At 46.5% G+C, this 21,388-nt stretch overlaps 1 protein-coding gene across 1 annotated transcript in view; it reads right to left on the bottom strand.

The window, feature by feature from the left end:
- Window positions 1-21,388, bottom strand: part of DCHS1 (dachsous cadherin-related 1) — a 163,998-nt gene that overhangs the window by 115,603 nt on the left and 27,007 nt on the right. Inside the window, exon 2 of the mRNA XM_069759610.1 lies at window positions 19,494-21,245. Within this exon, the coding sequence (XP_069615711.1) occupies window positions 19,494-21,206 (1,713 nt within the window). The 5' untranslated portion in view covers window positions 21,207-21,245. The remainder of the gene's footprint in view (window positions 1-19,493; window positions 21,246-21,388) is intronic.

Raw genomic sequence — 21,388 nt, 5'->3', positions numbered from 1 at the left:
AGTACTTCTCATCATCTGTAGGGGGCAGTATGTGTATGCTATTGGCATGGAGTACTTCTCATCACCTGTAGGGGGCAGTATGTGTATGCTATTGGCATGGAGTACTTCTCATCATCTGTAGGGGGCAGTATGTGTATGCTATTGGCATGGAGTACTTCTCATCACCTGTAGGGGGCAGTATGTGTATACTATTGGCATGGAGTACTTCTCATCACCTGTAGGGGGCAGTATGTGTATACTATTGGCATGGAGTACTTCTCATCACCTGTAGGGGGCAGTATGTGTATGCTATTGGCATGGAGTACTTCTCATCACCTGTAGGGGGCAGTATGTGTATGCTATTGGCATGGAGTACTTCTCATCACCTGTAGGGGGCAGTATGTGTATGCTATTGGCATGGAGTACTTCTCATCACCTGTAGAGGGCAGTATGTGTATGCTATTGGCATGGAGTACTTCTCATCATCTGTAGGGGGCAGTATGTGTATGCTATTGGCATGGAGTACTTCTCATCATCTGTAGGGGGCAGTATGTGTATGCTATTGGCATGGAGTACCTCTCATCATCTGTAGGGGGCAGTATGTGTATGCTATTGGCATGGAGTACTTCTCATCACCTGTAGGGGGCAGTATGTGTATACTATTGGCATGGAGTACTTATCATCACCTGTAGGGGGCAGTATGTGTATACTATTGGCATGGAGTACCTCTCATCACCTGTAGGGGGCAGTATGTGTATGCTATTGGCATGGAGTACTTCTCATCACCTGTAGGGGGCAGTATGTGTATACTATTGGCATGGAGTACTTATCATCACCTGTAGGGGGCAGTATGTGTATACTATTGGCATGGAGTACTTCTCATCACCTGTAGGGGGCAGTATGTGTATACTATTGGCATGGAGTACTTCTCATCATCTGTAGGGGGCAGTATGTGTATACTATTGGCATGGAGTACTTATCATCACCTGTAGGGGGCAGTATGTGTATACTATTGGCATGGAGTACTTCTCATCACCTGTAGGGGGCAGTATGTGTATACTATTGGCATAGAGTACTTCTCATCACCTGTAGGGGGCAGTATGTGTATACTATTGGCATGGAGTACTTCTCATCACCTGTAGGGGGCAGTATGTGTATACTATTGGCATGGAGTACTTCTCATCACCTGTAGGGGGCAGTATGTGTATACTATTGGCATGGAGTACTTCTCATCATCTGTAGGGGGCAGTATGTGTATACTATTGGCATGGAGTACCTCTCATCACCTGTAGGGGGCAGTATGTGTATACTATTGGCATGGAGTACCTCTCATCATCTGTAGGGGGCAGTATGTGTATGCTATTGGCATAGAGTACCTCTCATCACCTGTAGGGGGCAGTATGTGTATACTATTGGCATGGAGTACTTCTCATCACCTGTAGGGGGCAGTATGTGTATGCTATTGGCATGGAGTACTTCTCATCACCTGTAGGGGGCAGTATGTGTATACTATTGGCATGGAGTACTTCTCATCACCTGTAGAGGGCAGTATGTGTATGCTATTGGCATGGAGTACTTCTCATCACCTGTAGGGGGCAGTATGTGTATGCTATTGGCATGGAGTACTTCTCATCACCTGTAGGGGGCAGTATGTGTATGCTATTGGCATGGAGTACCTCTCATCACCTGTAGGGGGCAGTATGTGTATGCTATTGGCATGGAGTACTTCTCATCACCTGTAGGGGGCAGTATGTGTATACTATTGGCACGGAGTACTTCTCATCATCTGTAGGGGGCAGTATGTGTATACTATTAGCATGGAGTACTTCTCATCACCTGTAGAGGGCAGTATGTGTATGCTATTGGCATGGAGTACTTCTCATCACCTGTAGGGGGCAGTATGTGTATGCTATTGGCATGGAGTACCTCTCATCATCTGTAGGGGGCAGTATGTGTATACTATTGGCACGGAGTACCTCTCATCACCTGTAGGGGGCAGTATGTGTATACTATTGGCATGGAGTACTTCTCATCACCTGTAGGGGGCAGTATGTGTATACTATTGGCATAGAGTACCTCTCATCACCTGTAGGGGGCAGTATGTGTATACTATTGGCACGGAGTACCTCTCATCATCTGTAGGGGGCAGTATGTGTATGCTATTGGCATGGAGTACTTCTCATCACCTGTAGAGGGCAGTATGTGTATGCTATTGGCATGGAGTACTTCTCATCATCTGTAGGGGGCAGTATGTGTATGCTATTGGCATGGAGTACTTCTCATCATCTGTAGGGGGCAGTATGTGTATGCTATTGGCATGGAGTACTTCTCATCATCTGTAGGGGGCAGTATGTGTATGCTATTGGCATGGAGTACTTCTCATCACCTGTAGAGGGCAGTATGTGTATGCTATTGGCATGGAGTACTTCTCATCACCTGTAGGGGGCAGTATGTGTATACTATTGGCATGGAGTACCTCTCATCACCTGTAGGGGGCAGTATGTGTATGCTATTGGCATGGAGTACTTCTCATCACCTGTAGGGGGCAGTATGTGTATACTATTGGCATGGAGTACTTATCATCACCTGTAGGGGGCAGTATGTGTATACTATTGGCATGGAGTACTTCTCATCACCTGTAGGGGGCAGTATGTGTATACTATTGGCATGGAGTACCTCTCATCATCTGTAGGGGGCAGTATGTGTATGCTATTGGCATAGAGTACCTCTCATCACCTGTAGGGGGCAGTATGTGTATACTATTGGCATGGAGTACTTCTCATCACCTGTAGGGGGCAGTATGTGTATACTATTGGCATGGAGTACCTCTCATCACCTGTAGGGGGCAGTATGTGTATGCTATTGGCATGGAGTACTTCTCATCACCTGTAGGGGGCAGTATGTGTATACTATTGGCATGGAGTACTTCTCATCACCTGTAACATAGTAACATAGTAACATAGTTAGTAAGGCCGAAAAAAGCCATTTGTCCATCCAGTTCAGCCTATATTCCATCATAATAAATCCCCAGATCTACGTCCTTCTACAGAACCTAATAATTGTATGATACAATATTGTTCTGCTCCAGGAAGACATCCAGGCCTCTCTTGAACCCCTCGACTGAGTTCGCCATCACCACCTCCTCAGGCAAGCAATTCCAGATTCTCACTGCCCTAACAGTAAAGAATCCTCTTCTATGTTGGTGGAAAAACCTTCTCTCCTCCAGACGCAAAGAATGCCCCCTTGTGCCCATCACCTTCCTTGGTATAAACAGATCCTCAGCGAGATATTTGTATTGTCCCCTTATATACTTATACATGGTTATTAGATCGCCCCTCAGTCGTCTTTTTTCTAGACTAAATAATCCTAATTTCGCTAATCTATCTGGGTATTGTAGTTCTCCCATCCCCTTTATTAATATTGTTGCCCTCCTTTGTACTCTCTCTAGTTCCATTATATCCTTCATGAGCACCGGTGCCCAAAACTGGACACAGTACTCCATGTGCGGTCTAACTAGGGATTTGTACAGAGGCAGTATAATGCTCTCATCATGTGTATCCAGACCTCTTTTAATGCACCCCATGATCCTGTTTGCCTTGTAGGGGGCAGTATGTGTATGCTATTGGCATGGAGTACTTATCATCACCTGTAGGGGGCAGTATGTGTATGCTATTGGCATGGAGTACTTCTCATCACCTGTAGGGGGCAGTATGTGTATGCTATTGGCATGGAGTACCTCTCATCACCTGTAGGGGGCAGTATGTGTATGCTATTGACATGGAGTACCTCTCATCACCTGTAGGGGGCAGTATGTGTATGCTATTGGCATGGAGTACCTCTCATCACCTGTAGGGGGCAGTATGTGTATGCTATTGGCATGGAGTACCTCTCATCACCTGTAGGGGGCAGTATGTGTATGCTATTGACATGGAGTACCTCTCATCACCTGTAGGGGGCAGTATGTGTATGCTATTGGCATGGAGTACCTCATCACCTGCAGGGGGCAGTATGTGTATGCTATTGACATGGAGTACCTCTCATCACCTGTACGGGGCAGAATGTGTGTGTAATTGGCATTATACCTCCCACCATCTGGAGCAGTACGTCTTTGTTGTAAACTTATACTTATATACTTTCCTTTACCTATAGTGTTTAGTGTGGCATGTTCATGCATATGGTGTTTTTTTGGGTATGTCCATGTGTGTGGTAATCCTTAGGTCTGCCTAGTATGTGGTAATCCTTCAGTATGCCTAGTATGTGGTAATCCTTCGGTATGCCTAGTATGTGGTAATCCTTCGGTAGGCCTAGTATGTGGTAGTCATTCGGTATGCCTAGTATGTGGTAATCCTTCGGTAGGCCTAGTATGTGGTAATCCTTCGGTAGGCCTAGTATGTGGTAATCCTTCGGTAGGCCTAGTATGTGGTAATCCTTCGGTAGGCCTAGTATGTGGTAGTCCTTCGGTAGGCCTAGTATGTGGTAGTCCTTCGGTATGCCTAGTATGTGGTAGTCCTTCGGTAGGCCTAGTATGTGGTAATCCTTCGGTAGGCCTAGTATGTGGTAATCCTTCGGTAGGCCTAGTATGTGGTAATCCATCGGTAGGCCTAGTATGTGGTAATCCTTCGGTAGGCCTAGTATGTGGTAATCCTTCGGTAGGCCTAGTATGTGGTAATCCTTCGGTAGGCCTAGTATGTGGTAATCCTTCGGTAGGCCTAGTATGTGGTAGTCCTTCGGTATGCCTAGTATGTGGTAGTCCTTCGGTAGGCCTAGTATGTGGTAGTCCTTCGGTAGGCCTAGTATGTGGTAGTCCTTCGGTATGTCTAGTATGTGGTAGTTCTTCGGTATGCCTAGTATGTGGTAGTCCTTCGGTAGGCCTAGTATGTGGTAGTCCTTCGGTAGGCCTAGTATGTGGTAGTCCTTCGGTATGCCTAGTATGTGGTAGTCCTTCGGTAGGCCTAGTATAGGGTAATCCTTCGGTATGCCTAGTATAGGGTAATCCTTCGGTAGGCCTAGTATGTGGTAGTCCTTCGGTAGGCCTAGTATAGGGTAATCCTTCGTAGGCCTAGTATAGGGTAATCCTTCGGTAGGCCCATGTGTGTGGTAGTGCTTCGGTTTGCTGAGGTGTACGGTAATCCTTCGGTATGTCTAGTGTGTGATAGATTTTCAGCTTGCCTATGTGTGTGAAAGTCCATCGGTATGAAGAAGAGGGAAAAATTTAGCTTCTGATCCAAGTATATATAAAATGAATTCCTTTCTTGCAAAAATGTACAAATATTTGACAAGAAGATGAGCAATTGCACACAACAATCTAAGGTGTGAGGTGGGAACTTGGGGGTCTCATCATCAGACGCGATTTGAGCGCTAACTGCCTATGTGTGGTAGTCCTTCACTATGCCCAGAGGAGGGGTCACCGAACCCTCACCAGAGCCCCCAGGCCGATCAGGACGAGCCAAATGAAAGGCACGAACTAGATCGGCAGCATGAACATCAGAGGCAAAAACCCAGGAATTATCATTCTGACCATAACCCTTCCACTTGACCAGGTACTGGAGTTTCCATCTCGAAATACGAGAATCCAAAATCTTCTCCACCACATACTCCAACTCCCCCTCGACCAACACCTAGGCAGGAGGATCAACGGAGGGAACCATAGGCGCCACGTATCTCCGCAATAACGACCTATGGAACACATTATGGATGGCAAAAGAAGCTGGAAGGGCCAAACGAAATGACACAGGATTGAGAACTTCAGAAATCTTATATGGCCCAATGAAACGAGGCTTAAACTTAGGAGAGGAAACCTTCATAGGAACATGACGAGATGACAACCAAACCAAATCCCCAATACGAAGTCGGGGACCAACACAGCACCGGCGGTTAGCGAAATGTTGAGCCTTCTCCTGGGACAATGTCAAATTGTCCACCACATGAGTCCAAATCTGCTGCAACCTGTCCACCACCGTATCCACACCAGGACAGTCTGAAGGCTCAACCTGCCCTGAAGAGAAACGAGGATGGAAACCAGAATTACAGAAAAAAGGCGAAACTAAAGTAGCCGAGCTGGCCCGATTATTAAGGGCGAACTCAGCCAAAGGCAAGAAGGACACCCAATCATCCTGATCAGCAGAAACAAAGCATCTCAGATATGTTTCCAAAGTCTGATTAGTTCGTTCGGTTTGGCCATTTGTCTGAGGATGGAAAGCCGAAGAAAAAGACAAATCAATGCCCATCTTATCACAAAAGGACCGCCAAAACCTCGAAACAAACTGGGAACCTCTGTCCGAGACGATGTTCTCCGGAATGCCATGCAAACGAACCACATGCTGGAAAAACAATGGCACCAAATCAGAGGAGGAAGGCAATTTAGACAAAGGTACCAAATGGACCATCTTAGAGAAGCGATCACAAACCACCCAAATGACCGACATCCTTTGAGAGACAGGGAGATCTGAAATAAAATCCATGGAAATATGCGTCCAGGGCCTCTTCGGGACCGGCAAGGGCAAAAGCAACCCACTGGCACGAGAACAGCAGGGCTTAGCCCGAGCACAAGTCCCACAGGACTGCACAAAAGAACGCACATCCTGTGACAAAGATGGCCACCAAAAGGATCTAGCCACCAAATCTCTGGTACCAAAGATTCCAGGATGACCCGCCAATACCGAACAATGAACCTCAGAGATAACTCTACTAGTCCATCTATCAGGGACAAACAGTTTCTCCGCTGGACAACGGTCAGGTTTATCAGCCTGAAACTTCTGCAGCACGCGCCGCAAATCAGGGGAGATGGCAGACAAAATTACCCCTTCTTTAAGAATACCCGCCGGCTCAGGAACACCCGGAGAGTCAGGCACAAAACTCCTTGACAGGGCATCAGCCTTCACATTCTTAGAGCCCGGAAGGTACGATACCACAAAATCAAAACGGGAGAAAAACAGCGACCATCGAGCCTGTCTAGGATTCAACCGTTTGGCAGACTCGAGATAAGTCAAATTCTTGTGATCCGTCAAGACCACCACGCGATGCTTGGCTCCTTCAAGCCAATGTCGCCACTCCTCGAATGCCCATGGCCAACAACTCTCGATTGCCAACATCATAATTGCGCTCAGCAGGCGAAAACTTTCTAGAAAAGAAGGCACATGGTTTCATCACCGAGCCATCAGAACTTCTTTGCGACAATACAGCCCCTGCTCCAATCTCAGAAGCATCAACCTCGACCTGAAACGGGAGCGAAACATCTGGCTGGCACAACACAGGGGCAGAAGAAAAACGACGCTTCAACTCCTGAAAAGCCTCTACAGCCGCAGAGGACCAATTGACCACATCAGCACCTTTCTTGGTCAAATCAGTCAACGGTTTAGCAACACTAGAAAAATTAGCAATGAAGCGACGGTAAAAATTAGCAAAGCCCAGGAACTTCTGCAGGCTCTTCACAGATGTCGGCTGAGTCCAATCATAAATGGCCTGAACTTTAACAGGGTCCATCTCGATAGTAGAAGGGGAAAAAATGAAACCCAAAAATGAAACCTTCTGAACCCCAAAGAGACATTTCGACCCCTTCACAAACAAGGAATTCGCACGAAGGACCTGGAACACCATTCTGACCTGCTTCACATGAGACTCCCAATCATCCGAAAAGACCAAAATATCATCCAAATACAAAATCATGAATCTATCCAGGTACTCTCGGAAGATGTCATGCATAAAGGACTGAAACACAGATGGAGCATTAGAAAGCCCGAATGGCATAACCAGGTACTCAAAATGGCCCTCGGGCGTATTAAATGCTGTTTTCCATTCATCGCCCTGTTTAATTCGCACAAGATTATACGCCCCTCGAAGATCTATCTTGGTGAACCAACTAGCCCCCTTAATCCGAGCAAACAAATCAGACAGCAGCGGCAAAGGGTACTGAAATTTGACTGTGATCTTATTAACCCCTTCCCGACCTGTGACACAGCGTATGCGTCATGAAAGTCGGTGCCAATCCGACCTGTGACGCATATGCTGTGTCACAGAATGATCGCGTCCCTGCAGATCCGGTGAAAGGGTTAACTCCCATTTCACCCGATCTGCAGGGACAGGGGGAGTGGTAGTTTAGCCCAGGGGGGGTGGCTTCACCCCCCCCGTGGCTACGATCGCTCTGATTGGCTGTTGAAAGTGAAACTGCCAATCAGAGCGATTTGTAATATTTCACCTATTATAACTGGTGAAATATTACAATCCAGCCATGGCCGATGCTGCAATATCATCGGCCATGGCTGGAAACATTGATGTGCCCCCACCCCACCCCACCGATCGCCCCCTCCAGCCCTCCGATCTGTCCTTTACACAGCTCCGCTCCCCTCCGTCCTCCTGTCCGCTCCCCCCCGTGCTCTTGTCCGCTCACCCCCGTGCTCCAATCACCCCCCGTGCTCCAACCACCCCCCCTGCACTCCGATCCACCCCCCCTGCAGTCCGATCCACCCCCCGATGCTCCAATGCACCCCCCCCGTGCTCCGATCCACCACTCCCGTGCTACGATTTACCCCCCCATGCTCCGATCCACCCCCCCGTGCTCCCCCCCCACCCCATCATACTTACCGGGCCTCCCGTGGTCCGTGGTCTTCTTACCTGGGCGCCGCCATCTTCCAAAATGGCGGGCGCATACGCAGTGCGCCCGCCGAATCTGCCGGCCGGCAGATTCGTTTCAAGTGCATTTTGATCACTGCGATAAAACCTATCGCAGTGATCAAAATAAAAAAAATACTGAATGACCCCCCCCCCCTTTGTCACCCCCATAGGTAGGGACAATAATAAAGTAAAGATTTTTTTTTTTCTTCCACTAAGATTGGGGTAAGAATTAGGGGTAGGGTTAGGGTTAGGGTTAGGGGTAGGGTTAGGGTTAGGGGTAGGGTTTCGGTATGTGCACACGTATTCTGGTCCTCTGCGGATTTTTCCGCTGCGGATTTGATAAATCCGCAGTGCTAAACCACTGCGGATTTATGGCAGATTTACCGCGGTTTTTCTGCGCATTTCACTGCGGATTTACAACTGCGATTTTCTATTGTAGCAGTTGTAAAACCGCTGCGGAATCCGCAGAAAGAAGCGACATGCTGCGGAATGTAAACCGCTGCGTTTCCGTGCAGTTTTTCTGCAGCATGTGTACAGCGATTTTTGTTTTCCATAGGTTTACATTGAACTGTAAACTCATGGGAAACTGCTGCGGATCCGCAGCGTGTGCACATACCTTTAGAATTAGGCTATGTGCACATGGTGCGGATTTGGCTGCGGATCCGCAGCAGTGTTCCATCAGGTTTACAGTACCATGTAAACCTATGGAAAACCAAATCCGCTGTGCCCATGGTGCGGAAAATACCACGCGGAAACGCTGCGTTGTATTTTCCGCAGCATGTCAATTCTTTGTGCGGATTCCGCGGCGTTTTACACCTGTTCCTCAATAGGAATCCGCAGGTGAAATCCGCACAAAAAACACTGGAAATCCACGGTAAATCCGCAGGTAAAACGCAGTGCCTTTTACCCGCGGATTTTTCAAAAATGATGCTGAAAAATCTCACACGAATCCGCAACGTGGGCACATAGCCTTATGGTTAGGGTTGGAATTAGGGTTGTGGTTAGGGTTGTGATTAAGGTTATGGCTACAGTTGGGATAAGGGTTAGGGGTGTGTTGGAGGTAGAATTGAGGGGTTTCCACTGTTTAGGCACATCAGGAGTCTCCAAACGTAACATGGCGCCACCATTGATTCCAGCCAATCTTGTATTCAAAAAGTCAAATGGTGCTCCCTCACTTCCGAGCCCCGACGTGTGCCCAAACAGTGGTTTACCCCCACATATGGGGTATCACCGTACTCAGGAGAAACTGGACAACAAATATTGGGGTCAAATTTCTCCTGTTACCCTTGGGAAAATTAAAAAATTCTGGGCTAAATAATTATTTTTGAGGAAAGAAAACATATTTATTATTTTCACGGCTCTGCGTTATAAACTTCTGTGAAGCACTTGGGGGTTCAAAGTGCTGACCACACATCTAGATAAGTTCCTTTCGGGGTCTAGTTTCCAAAATGGGGTCACTTGTGGGGGGTTTCTACTGTTTAGGCACACCAGGGGCTCTGCAAACGCAACGTGACACCCGCAGACCATTCCATCAAAGTCTGCATTTCAAAACGTCACTACTTCACTTCCGAGCCCCAACGTGTGCCCAAACAGTGGTTTACCCCCACATATGGGGTACCAGCATACTCAGGACAAACTGTGCAACAATTACTGGGGTCCAATTTCTCCTGTTACCCTTGTGAAAATAAAAAAATGCTTGCTAAAACATCATTTTTGAGGAAAGAAAAATGATTTTTTATTTTCACGGCTCTGCGTTGTAAACGTCTGTGAAGCACTTGGGGGTTCAAAGTGCTCACCACATATCTAGATAAGTTCCTTGGGGGGTCTAGTTTCTAAAATGGGGTCACTTGTGGGGGGTTTCTACTGTTTAGGCACACCAGGGGCTCTGCAAACGCAACGTGACGCCCACAGAGCATTCCATTAAAGTCTGCATTTCAAAACGTCACTACTTCACTTCTGAGCCCCGGCATGTGCCCAAACAGTGGTTTACCCCCACATATGGGGTATCACCGTACTCAGGAGAAACTGGACAACAACTTTTGGGGTCAAATTTCTCCTGTTACCCTTGGGAAAATAAAAGTTGCAGGCTAAAAGATCATTATTGAGAAAATAATTTTTTATTTTATTTTCATGGCTCTGCGTAATAAACTTCTGTGAAGCACTTGGGGGTTCAAAGTCCTCACCACACATCTAGATTAGTTCCTTTGGGGGTCTAGTTTCCAAAATGGGGTCATTTGTGGGGGATCTCCAATGTTTAGGCACACAAGGGCTCTCCAAACGTGACATGGTGTCCGCTAATGATTGGAGCTAATTTTCCATTTAAAAAGCCAAATGGCGTGCCTTCCCTTCCGAGCCCTGCCGTGCGCCCAAACAGTGGTTTACCCCCACATATGGGGTATCAGCGTACTCAGGACAAACTGGACAATAACATTTGGGGTCCAATTTCTCCTAATACCCTTAGCAAAATAGGAAATTCCAGGCTAAAAAATCATTTTTGAGGAAAGAAAAGTTATTTTTTATTTTCTTGGCTCTGCGTTATAAACTTCTGTGAAGCAGCAGGGGGTTTAAAGTGCTCAATATGCATCTAGATAAGTTCCTTGGGGGGTCTAGTGTCCAAAATGGGGTCACTTGTGGGGGAGCTCCAATGTTTAGGCACACAGGGGCTCTCCAAACGCGACATGGTGTCCGCTAACAATTGGAGCTAATTTTCCATTCAAAAAGTCAAATGGCGCGCCTTCCCTTCCGAGCCCTGCCGTGTGCCCAAACAGTGGTTTACCCCCACATATAAAGTATCGGCGTACTCGGGAGAAATTGCCCAACAAATGTTAGGATCCATTTTATCCTGTTACCCATGTGAAAATGAAAAAAATGAGGCTAAAAGAATTTTTTTGTGAAAAAAAAGTACTTTTTCATTTTTACGGATCAATTTGTGAAGCACTTGGGGGTTCAATGTGCTCACTATGCATCTAGATAAGTTCCTTGGGGTGTCTAGTTTCCAAAATGGGGTCACTTGTGGGGGAGCTCCAATTTTTAGGCACACGGGGGCTCTCCAAACGTGACATGGTGTCCGCTAAAGAGTGGAGCCAATTTTTCATTCAAAAAGTCAAATGGCGCTCCTTCCCTTCCAAGCCCTGCCGTGCGCCCAAACAGTGGTTTACCCCCACATATGAGGTATCAGCGTACTCAGGACAAATTGGACAACAACATTCGTGGTTCAGTTTCTCCTTTTACCATTGTGAAATCAAAGAAATTGTTGCTAAAAGATAATTTTTGTGACTAAAAAGTTAAATGTTCATTTTTTCCTTCCATGTTGCTTCTGCTGCTGTGAAGCACCTGAAGGGTTAATAAACTTCTTGAATGTGGTTTTGTGCACCTTGAGGGGTGCAGTTTTTAGAATGGTGTCATTTTGGGGTATTTTCAGCCATATAGACCCCGTAAACTGACTTCAAATGTGAGGTGGTCCCTAAAAAAAATGGTTTTGTAAATTTCGATGTAAAAATGAGAAATCGCTGGTCAAATTTTAACCCTTATAACTTCCTAGCAAAAAAAAATGTTGTTTCCAAAATTGTGCTGATGTAAAGTATACATGTGGGAAATGTTATTTATTAACTATTTTGTGTCACAAAACTCTCTGGTTTAACAGAATAAAAATTCAAAATGTGAAAATTGCGAAATTTTCAAAATTTTCGCCAAATTTCCGTTTTTATCACAAATAAACGCATAATTTATTGACCTAAATTTACCACTAACATGAAGCCCAATATGTCACGAAAAAACAATCTCAGAACCGCTAGGATCCGTTGAAGCGTTCCTGAGTTATTACCTCATAAAGGGACACTGGTCAGAATTGCAAAAAACGGCCAGGTCATTAAGGTCAAAATAGGCTGGGTCATGAAGGGGTTAATAAGGCGGTAATCAATACAAGGTCTCAAAGAGCCATCCTTCTTGGCCACAAAAAAGAACCCTGCCCCCAAGGGTGATGACGACGGGCGAATATGGCCTTTCTCCAAGGATTCCTTTATATAACTGTTCTGGCACAGATAAATTGAACAGTCGGCCCTTAGGAAACTTACTACCAGGAATCAAATTAATTGCACAATCGCAATCCCTATGAGGAGGTAGGGCACTGGATTTGGGCTCATCAAATACATCCCGATAATCCGACAAAAACTCCGGAACTTCAGAAGGGGTGGATGATGAAATTGAGAGCAATGGGACATCACCATGTACCCCCTGACAACCCCAGCTGGACACAGACATAGATTTCCAATCCAATACTGGATTATGGACCTGTAGCCATGGCAACCCCAAAACGACCACATCATGCAGATTATGCAACACCAAAAAGCGAATATCCTCCTGATGTGCAGGAGCCATGCACATGGTCAGCTGGGTCCAGTACTGAGGCTTATTCTTGGCCAAAGGCGTAGCATCAATTCCTCTCAATGGAATAGGATACTGCAGGGGCTCCAAGAAAAAACCACAGCGCCTAGCATACTCCAAGTCCATCAAATTCAGGGCAGCGCCTGAATCCACAAATGTCATAACAGAATAGGACGACAAAGAGCAAATCAGAGTAACGGACAAAAGAAATTTAGACTGTACCGTACCAATGGTGGCAGACCTAACATCGGATTCTGAACCACAAAATCTTGAATGTTTTGTACCCTTGCAGTGAGATGATCCACACAAGAGGACAGACCTTGAATGTCCATATCTACACCTGTGTCCTGAACCACCCAGAGGCTTAGGGGAAAAGACAAAAAACACTGCAGAGGAAAAAAAAATGGTCTCAGAACTTCTCTTATCCCTCTATTGAGATGCATTAATACTTTGGGCCACCTGTACTGTTATGGACCTGGTGGTTAGGAGCACCCGGAACGACCTGATGGTTAAACTCACACAGGACAAGCTCTGGGAAGTGGGAGCTCTGCCGACCGCAACCCCTAATCCTATCACACAACTAGAAATAGCCGTGGAGCGTACCTAACACGACCTAGACGCCTCTTCACAGCCTAAGAGCTAACTAGCCCTAAAGATAGAAAATAAAGCCTACCTTGCCTCAGAGAAATTCCCCAAAGGAAAAGGCAGCCCCCCACATATAATGACTGTGAGATAAGATGAAAGTCACAAACACAGAAATGAAACAGGTTTTAGCAAAGGGAGGCCAGACTTACTAAACAGACTGAGGATAGGAAAGGTATCTTTGCGGTCAGCACAAAACCCTACAAAAAGACCACGCAGAGTGTGCAAAAAGACCTCCGCACCGACTCACGGTGCGGAGGTGCCATTCTGCATCCCAGAGCTTCCAGCTAGCAAGACAAAATCATGATAACCAGCTGGACAAGGAAACAATGAACAAATAAATAACTAGCAGGGACTTAGCTTCTGCTGGAGTAGACGGGTCACCAGAAATATCCAAGAGCGAACTGAACCAGTACAAGAACATTGACAGCTGGCATGGAGTAACGATCTGAGTGGAGTTAAATAGAACAGCCAGCCAAAGAATAAACTACGTCACCTGTGGAAGGAACCTCAGAAGCAGCAGCTCCACTCACAGCCACCAGAGGGAGTCCATGGACAGAACTCGCCGAAGTACCATTCATGACCACAGGAGGGAGTTCGATAACAGAATTCACAACAGCCTAGTATGTGGTAGTCCTTCGGTATGCCTAGTATGTGGTAGTCCTTCGGTATGCCTAGTATGTGGTAATCCTTCGGTATGCCTAGTATGTGGTAGTCCTTCGGTATGCCTAGTATGTGGTAGTCCTTCAGTAGGCCTAGTATGTGGTAATCCTTCGGTATGCCTAGTATGTGGTAATCCTTCGGTAGGCCTAGTATGTGGTAATCCTTTGGTATGCCTAGTATAGGGTAATCCTTCGGTAGGCCTAGTATATGGTAATCCTTCGGTATGCCTAGTATGTGGTAGTCCTTCGGTGTGCCTAGTATAGGGTAATCCTTCGGTAGGCCTAGTATGTGGTAGTCCTTCGGTAGGCATAGTATGTGGTAATCCTTCGGTATGCCTAGTATGTGGTAATCCTTCGGTATGCCTAGTATGTGGTAGTCCTTCGGTAGGCCTAGTATGTGGTAGTCCTTCGGTTTGCCTAGTATGTGGTAGTAATTCGGTAGGCCTAGTATAGGGTAATCCTTCGGTAGGCCTAGTATAGGGTAATCCTTCGGTATGCCTAGTATAGGGTAATCCTTCGGTAGGCCTAGTATAGGGTAATCCTTCGGTATGCCTAGTATGTGGTAATCCTTCGGTATGCCTAGTATAGGGTAATCCTTCGGTAGGCCTAGTATGTGGTAATCCTTCGGTAGGCCTAGTATGTGGTAATCCTTCGGTATGCCTAGTCTAGGGTAATCCTTCGGTAGGCCTAGTATGTGGTAATCCTTCGGTAGGCCTAGTATGTGGTAGTCCTTCGGTATGCCTAGTATAGGGTAATCCTTCGGTAGGCCTAGTATGTGGTAATCCTCCTTCGGTATGCCTAGTATAGGGTAATCCTTCGGTAGGCCCATGTGTGTGGTAGTGCTTCGGTTTGCTGAGGTGTACGGTAATCCTTCGGTATGCCTAGTATAGGGTAATCCTTCGGTATGCCTAGTATGTGGTAATCCTTCGGTATGCCTAGTATAGGGTAATCCTTCGGTAGGCCTAGTATGTGGTAATCCTTCGGTAGGCATAGTATGTGGTAATCCTTCGGTAGGCATAGTATGTGGTAATCCTTCGGTAGGCATAGTATGTGGTAATCCTTCGGTAGGCCTAGTATGTGGTAATCCTTCGGTAGGCCTAGTATGTGGTAATCCATCGGTAGGCCTAGTATGTGGTAATCCTTCGGTATGCCTAGTATGTGGTAATCCTTCGGTACGCCTAGTATGTGGTAATCCTTCGGTACGCCTAGTATGTGGTAATCCTTCGGTATGCCTAGTATGTGGTAATCCTTCGGTATGCCTAGTATGTGGTAGTCCTTCGGTAGGCCTAGTATGTGGTAGTCCTTCGGTAGGCCTAGTATGTGGTAGTCCTTCGGTATGCCTAGTATGTGGTAGTACTTCGGTATGCCTAGTATGTGGTAGTACTTCGGTAGGCCTAGTATAGGGTAATCCTTCGGTAGGCCTAGTATAGGGTAATCCTTCGGTAGGGCTAGTATAGGGTAATCCTTCGGTATGCCTAGTATGTGGTAGTCCTTCGGTATGCCTAGTATAGGGTAATCCTTCGGTATGCCTAGTATGTGGTAATCCTTCGGTAGGCCTAGTATAGGGTAATCCTTCGTAGGCCTAGTATAGGGTAATCCTTCGGTAGGCCCATGTGTGTGGTAGTGCTTCGGTTTGCTGAGGTGTACGGTAATCCTTCGGTATGCCTAGTATAGGGTAATCCTTCGGTATGCCTAGTATGTGGTAATCCTTCGGTATGCCTAGTATAGGGTAATCCTTCGGTAGGCCTAGTATGTGGTAATCCTTCGGTAGGCCTAGTATGTGGTAATCCTTCGGTAGGCCTAGTATGTGGTAGTCCTTCGGTATGCCTAGTATAGGGTAATCCTTCGGTAGGCCTAGTATAGGGTAATCCTTTGGTATGCCTAGTATGTGGTAATCCTCCTTCGGTATGCCTAGTATAGGGTAATCCTTCGGTAGGCCTAGTATGTGGTAGTCCTTCGGTAGGCATAGTATGTGGTAATCCTTCGGTAGGCCTAGTATGTGGTAATCCTTCGGTATGCCTAGTATGTGGTAATCCATCGGTAGGCCTAGTATGTGGTAATCCTTCGGTAGGCCTAGTATGTGGTAATTCTTCGGTACGCCTAGTATGTGGTAGTCCTTCGGTAGGCCTAGTATGTGGTAGTCCTTCGGTATGCCTAGTATGTGGTAATTCTTCGGTAGGCCTAGTATGTGGTAATCCTTCGGTAGGCCTAGTATGTGGTAATCCTTCGGTATGCCTAGTATGTGGTAATCCTTCGGTATGCCTAGTATGTGGTAGTTCTTCGGTATGCCTAGTATAGGGTAATCCTTCGGTATGCCTAGTATGTGGTAGTCCTTCGGTATGCCTAGTATGTGGTAATTCTTCGGTATGCCTAGTATGTGGTAATCCTTCGGTATGCCTAGTATAGGGTAATCCTTCGGTAGGCCTAGTATGTGGTAGTCCTTCGGTAGGCCTAGTATGTGGTAATCCTTCGGTATGCCTAGTATGTGGTAATCCATCGGTATGCCTAGTATGTGGTAATCCTTCGGTAGGCCTAGTATGTGGTAATCCTTCGGTATGCCTAGTATGTGGTAATCCTTCGGTAGGCCTAGTATGTGGTAGTCCTTCGGTATGCCTAGTATGTGGTAATCCATCGGTATGCCTAGTATGTGGTAATCCTTCGGTAGGCCTAGTATGTGGTAATCCTTCGGTATGCCTAGTATGTGGTAGTCCTTCGGTAGCCCTAGTATGTGGTAGTCCTTCGGTAGGCCTAGTATGTGGTAGTCCTTCGGTAGGCCTAGTATGTGGTAATCCTTCGGTATGCCTAGTATGTGGTAATCCTTCGGTAGGCCTAGTATGTGGTAATCCTTCGGTAGGCCTAGTATGTGGTAGTCCTTCGGTAGCCCTAGTATGTGGTAGTCCTTCGGTAGGCCTAGTATGTGGTAGTCCTTCGGTAGGCCTAGTATGTGGTAGTCCTTCGGTATGCCTAGTATGTGGTAGTACTTCGGTATGCCTAGTATAGGGTAATCCTTCGGTATGCCTAGTATAGGGTAATCCTTCGGTAGGCCTAGTATAGGGTAATCCTTCGGTAGGCCTAGTATAGGGTAATCCTTCGGTATGCCTAGTATAGGGTAATCCTTCGGTATGCCTAGTATGTGGTAATCCTTCGGTATGCCTAGTATAGGGTAATCCTTCGTAGGCCTAGTATAGGGTAATCCTTCGGTAGGCCTAGTATAGGGTAATCCTTCGGTAGGCCTAGTATGTGGTAATCCTTCGTAGGCCTAGTATAGGGTAATCCTTCGGTATGCCTAGTATAGGGTAATCCTTCGGTAGGCCTAGTATAGGGTAATCCTTCGGTAGGCCTAGTATAGGGTAATCCTTCGGTAGGCCTAGTATAGGGTAATCCTTCGGTAGGCCTAGTATAGGGTAATCCTTCGGTATGCCTAGTATGTGGTAATCCTTCGGTATGCCTAGTATAGGGTAATCCTTCGTAGGCCTAGTATAGGGTAATCCTTCGGTAGGCCTAGTATGTGGTAATCCTTCGGTAGGCCTAGTATAGGGTAATCCTTCGTAGGCCTAGTATAGGGTAATCCTTCGGTATGCCTAGTATGTGGTAGTCCTTCGGTAGGCCTAGTATAGGGTAATCCTTCGGTAGGCCTAGTATGTGGTAGTCCTTCGGTAGGCCTAGTATAGGGTAATCCTTCGGTATGCCTAGTATAGGGTAATCCTTCGGTAGGCCTAGTATGTGGTAGTCCTTCGGTAGGCCTAGTATAGGGTAATCCTTCGTAGGCCTAGTATAGGGTAATCCTTCGGTAGGCCAATGTGTGTGGTAGTGCTTCGGTTTGCTGAGGTGTACGGTAATCCTTCGGTATGTCTAGTGTGTGATAGATTTTCAGCTTGCCTATGTGTGTGAAAGTCCATCGGTATGAAGAAGAGGGAAAAATTTAGCTTCTGATCCAAGTATATATAAAATGAATTCCTTTCTTGCAAAAATGTACAAATATTTGACAAGAAGATGAGCAATTGCACACAACAATCTAAGGTGTGAGGTGGGAACTTGGGGGACTCATCATCAGACGCGATTTGAGCGCTAACTGCCTATGTGTGGTAGTCCTTCACTATGCCCAGTGTATGGTGGTCATTCGGTATGCTCAGTGTATGGTAGTTCTTCTCTATACAAAGGTGTATGGTGGTTCTTTGATATGTCCATATATGTGGTAGTCCTTCACTATGCCCAGTGTATGGTGGTCATTCGGTATGCTCAGTGTATGGTAGTTCTTCTCTATACAAAGGTGTATGGTGGTTCTTTGATATGTCCATGTGCGTGGTAGTCCTTCACTATGCCCAGTGTATGGAGGTCATTTGGTATGCCCAGTGTATGGTGGCTCTTCTGTATAGAAAGGTGTATGGTGGTTCTTTGATATGTCCATGTATGTGGTAGTCCTTCACTATGCCCAGTGTATGGTGGTCATTCGGTATGCTCAGTGTATGGTAGTTCTTCTCTATACAAAGGTGTATGGTGGTTCTTCTGTATACAAAGGTGTATGGTGGTTCTTCTGTATACAAAGGTGTATGGTGGTTCTTTGATATGTCCATGTATGTGGTAGTCCTTCACTATGCCCAGTGTATGGAGGTCATTTGGTATGCCCAGTGTATGGTGGTTCTTTTGTATAGAAAGGTGTATGGGGGTTCTTTGATATATCCATGTATGTGGTAGTCCTTCACTATGCCCAGTGTATGGTGGTCATTCGGTATGCTCAGTGTATGGTAGTTCTTCTCTATACAAAGGTGTCTGGTGGTTCTTCTGTATACAAAGGTGTATGGTGGTTCTTCTGTATACAAAGGTGTATGGTGGTTCTTTGATATGTCCATGTATGTGGTAGTCCTTCACTATGCCCAGTGTATGGAGGTCATTTGGTATGCCCAGTGTATGGTGGTTCTTTTGTATAGAAAGGTGTATGGGGGTTCTTTGATATATCCATGTATGTGGTAGTCCTTCACTATGCCCAGTGTATGGTGGTCCTTCGGTGTGCTCAGGTGTATGCTGGTCCTTCTGTATACAAAGGTGTATGGTGATTCTTTGATATGCCCATGTGTGTGGTAGTCCCTCGGTCTACTTATGTGTGGTGATTCTGCAGCAAACCCATGTATCCTGGTACCCATGTAATGCATACAGATTGGTGGGGAGATCAACCTTAATGTTTCACAGTATACTGTAGCTTCAGAAAATGTTTCTCACCTTTAGGAAGCAGGTGCCCCGTGGAGAGCCCTCACTCAGCGTGGCATTATAAATTGCATTGGCAAAGACAGGATCATTATCATTAACATCCAGCAGTTGGACCCTGACAATAGCGGTGGAGGTCAGTGGTGGCATGCCACGGTCTGAAGCCACTACTGTCATTTGTGGCTGTGGGTCTTTTTCGTAATCCAGTGGGGCAGCTGTGGTGATGACCCCGGTGTCTGGATGGATATTGAACCATGGTGTATCCAAAAGACTGTATCTAATCTCTCCATTCACTCCTTGATCTTTATCCCGAGCTGTGACCTGGAGAAGGAAGCTCCCGGGATGGACGGCCTCTGGTACACTGTGGCTGTATTGTTGACGGTCAAAGACTGGAGGGTTATCATTTATATCTGTCACTTCAAGAACAAATGAGGACTCTGCCCTTAATGGAGGAGTTCCTGAATCTGTAGCCAGAACCCTCAGTCGATAAGAATCTCGCTCCTCACGGTCTAGTAATTTGTCCACACAAATGAGGTAGATGATGCTATCTTTTGTGGTCAAAGCAAACTTTCCCTCCCCACCCTCCAGAGTCACATCCACGTCAGGGTGCTCGCCATAGTCTGGATCGGATACAGAGATTCGAGCCACATATTGGCCTGGTGTGGCCCCCTCTGACACTCTGGGGGCTCCATCCTCACTCAGGAAAATAATGGTCATGCTGGGCTGGTTGTCGTTAGAGTCTCGGACCTGTATGGACACAAATGCTGTGCCAACCTCTGGCTGACTAGCTCCATCCTTTGCTTGCACAACCAATTCATGAGCTTTCCGAGTCTCGTAATCCAATGGTTTACTAAGCTGGATAAGTCCGGAATGTGGATTGATAGTAAAGAAACCCTCTGGATCACTTTGCCTGCGGTTGATCTCGTAAGTGATGTCCCCATTATGACCGAGATCGGCATCTGTGGCGTAGACCTGAAGGACACTAGATCCTGGTAAAAGACTTTCTGAAATAAGTGCCTGATAGCGGCTTTGATTAAAAGCTGGAGCGTGGTCATTGATGTCCAGGATAGATATGTCCAATTTCATCTGAGAGCTACGACTCGGAGAGCCGCCATCATACGCCTCCAGAGTTAAAGAGTACGAAGAGGAATTCTCCCGGTCTAGATCGGCGTTGACTACCAGTTCTACAGACAGCGTACCACTAGACGTATGGCGGGTTTCTAATCGGAATGCTTGCATGGGATCTCCCCTTTTGATAAGATAACCCTGAGTGCCCAATGCTCCGCTGTCCAAATCCACAGCTGGTTCTAGAGGGTAACTTGTACCACGGGGCGTGTGCTCTGGAATGCCAATTTGTACACGACCTTTAGCAAATGTAGGAGTGTGGTCATTAATATCATCCACATGAATATCCACTTCCACAGTAACACCTTCTGGGGTGACTGCTATGAAGCTATAATGGTTCCTCTGCTCCCTATCAAGGACTCGAGCAGTTTTAATTATCCCGGTGTGCTCATCTATCTCTAAATCGCTGGTTACACCACTCCCTTCTTGTGCCGAAATAAAAAACATGTGCCCAGTGGAGTCTGGTGGAAGACCTGCACTGATGTCCCCAATGATGGTTCCAGCTGGTTGCTCTTCATCAATGTGGAGCTCCAGTGTCCCCAGAGAGGAATAGGATGGGGAACAAGCAATCATAAGCAACAGGTAGACCCTGAGTGGCAGCATTCTTCCTTCCTCCAAGGCTGATGCTTACAGGTTTTCATTCTGTGGAGAAAAGATATAACGAGGTAAAAAAATGACACAAATGCAACAAACAAGCCTTCGTGATGACATCCTCCTCTCATGCTCACATCACAGTTGATGGACCTTCTCAATATCTCATGGTTGTATTGTTTGTCCCTCACTCT

The sequence above is a fragment of the Ranitomeya imitator genome, chromosome 3, assembly GCF_032444005.1.
Source record: "Ranitomeya imitator isolate aRanImi1 chromosome 3, aRanImi1.pri, whole genome shotgun sequence".
Taxonomy (NCBI): Eukaryota; Metazoa; Chordata; class Amphibia; order Anura; family Dendrobatidae; genus Ranitomeya; species Ranitomeya imitator.
Note: the sequence above shows the minus strand (reverse complement) of the source record. Positions and strands in the feature narration are given on the sequence as shown.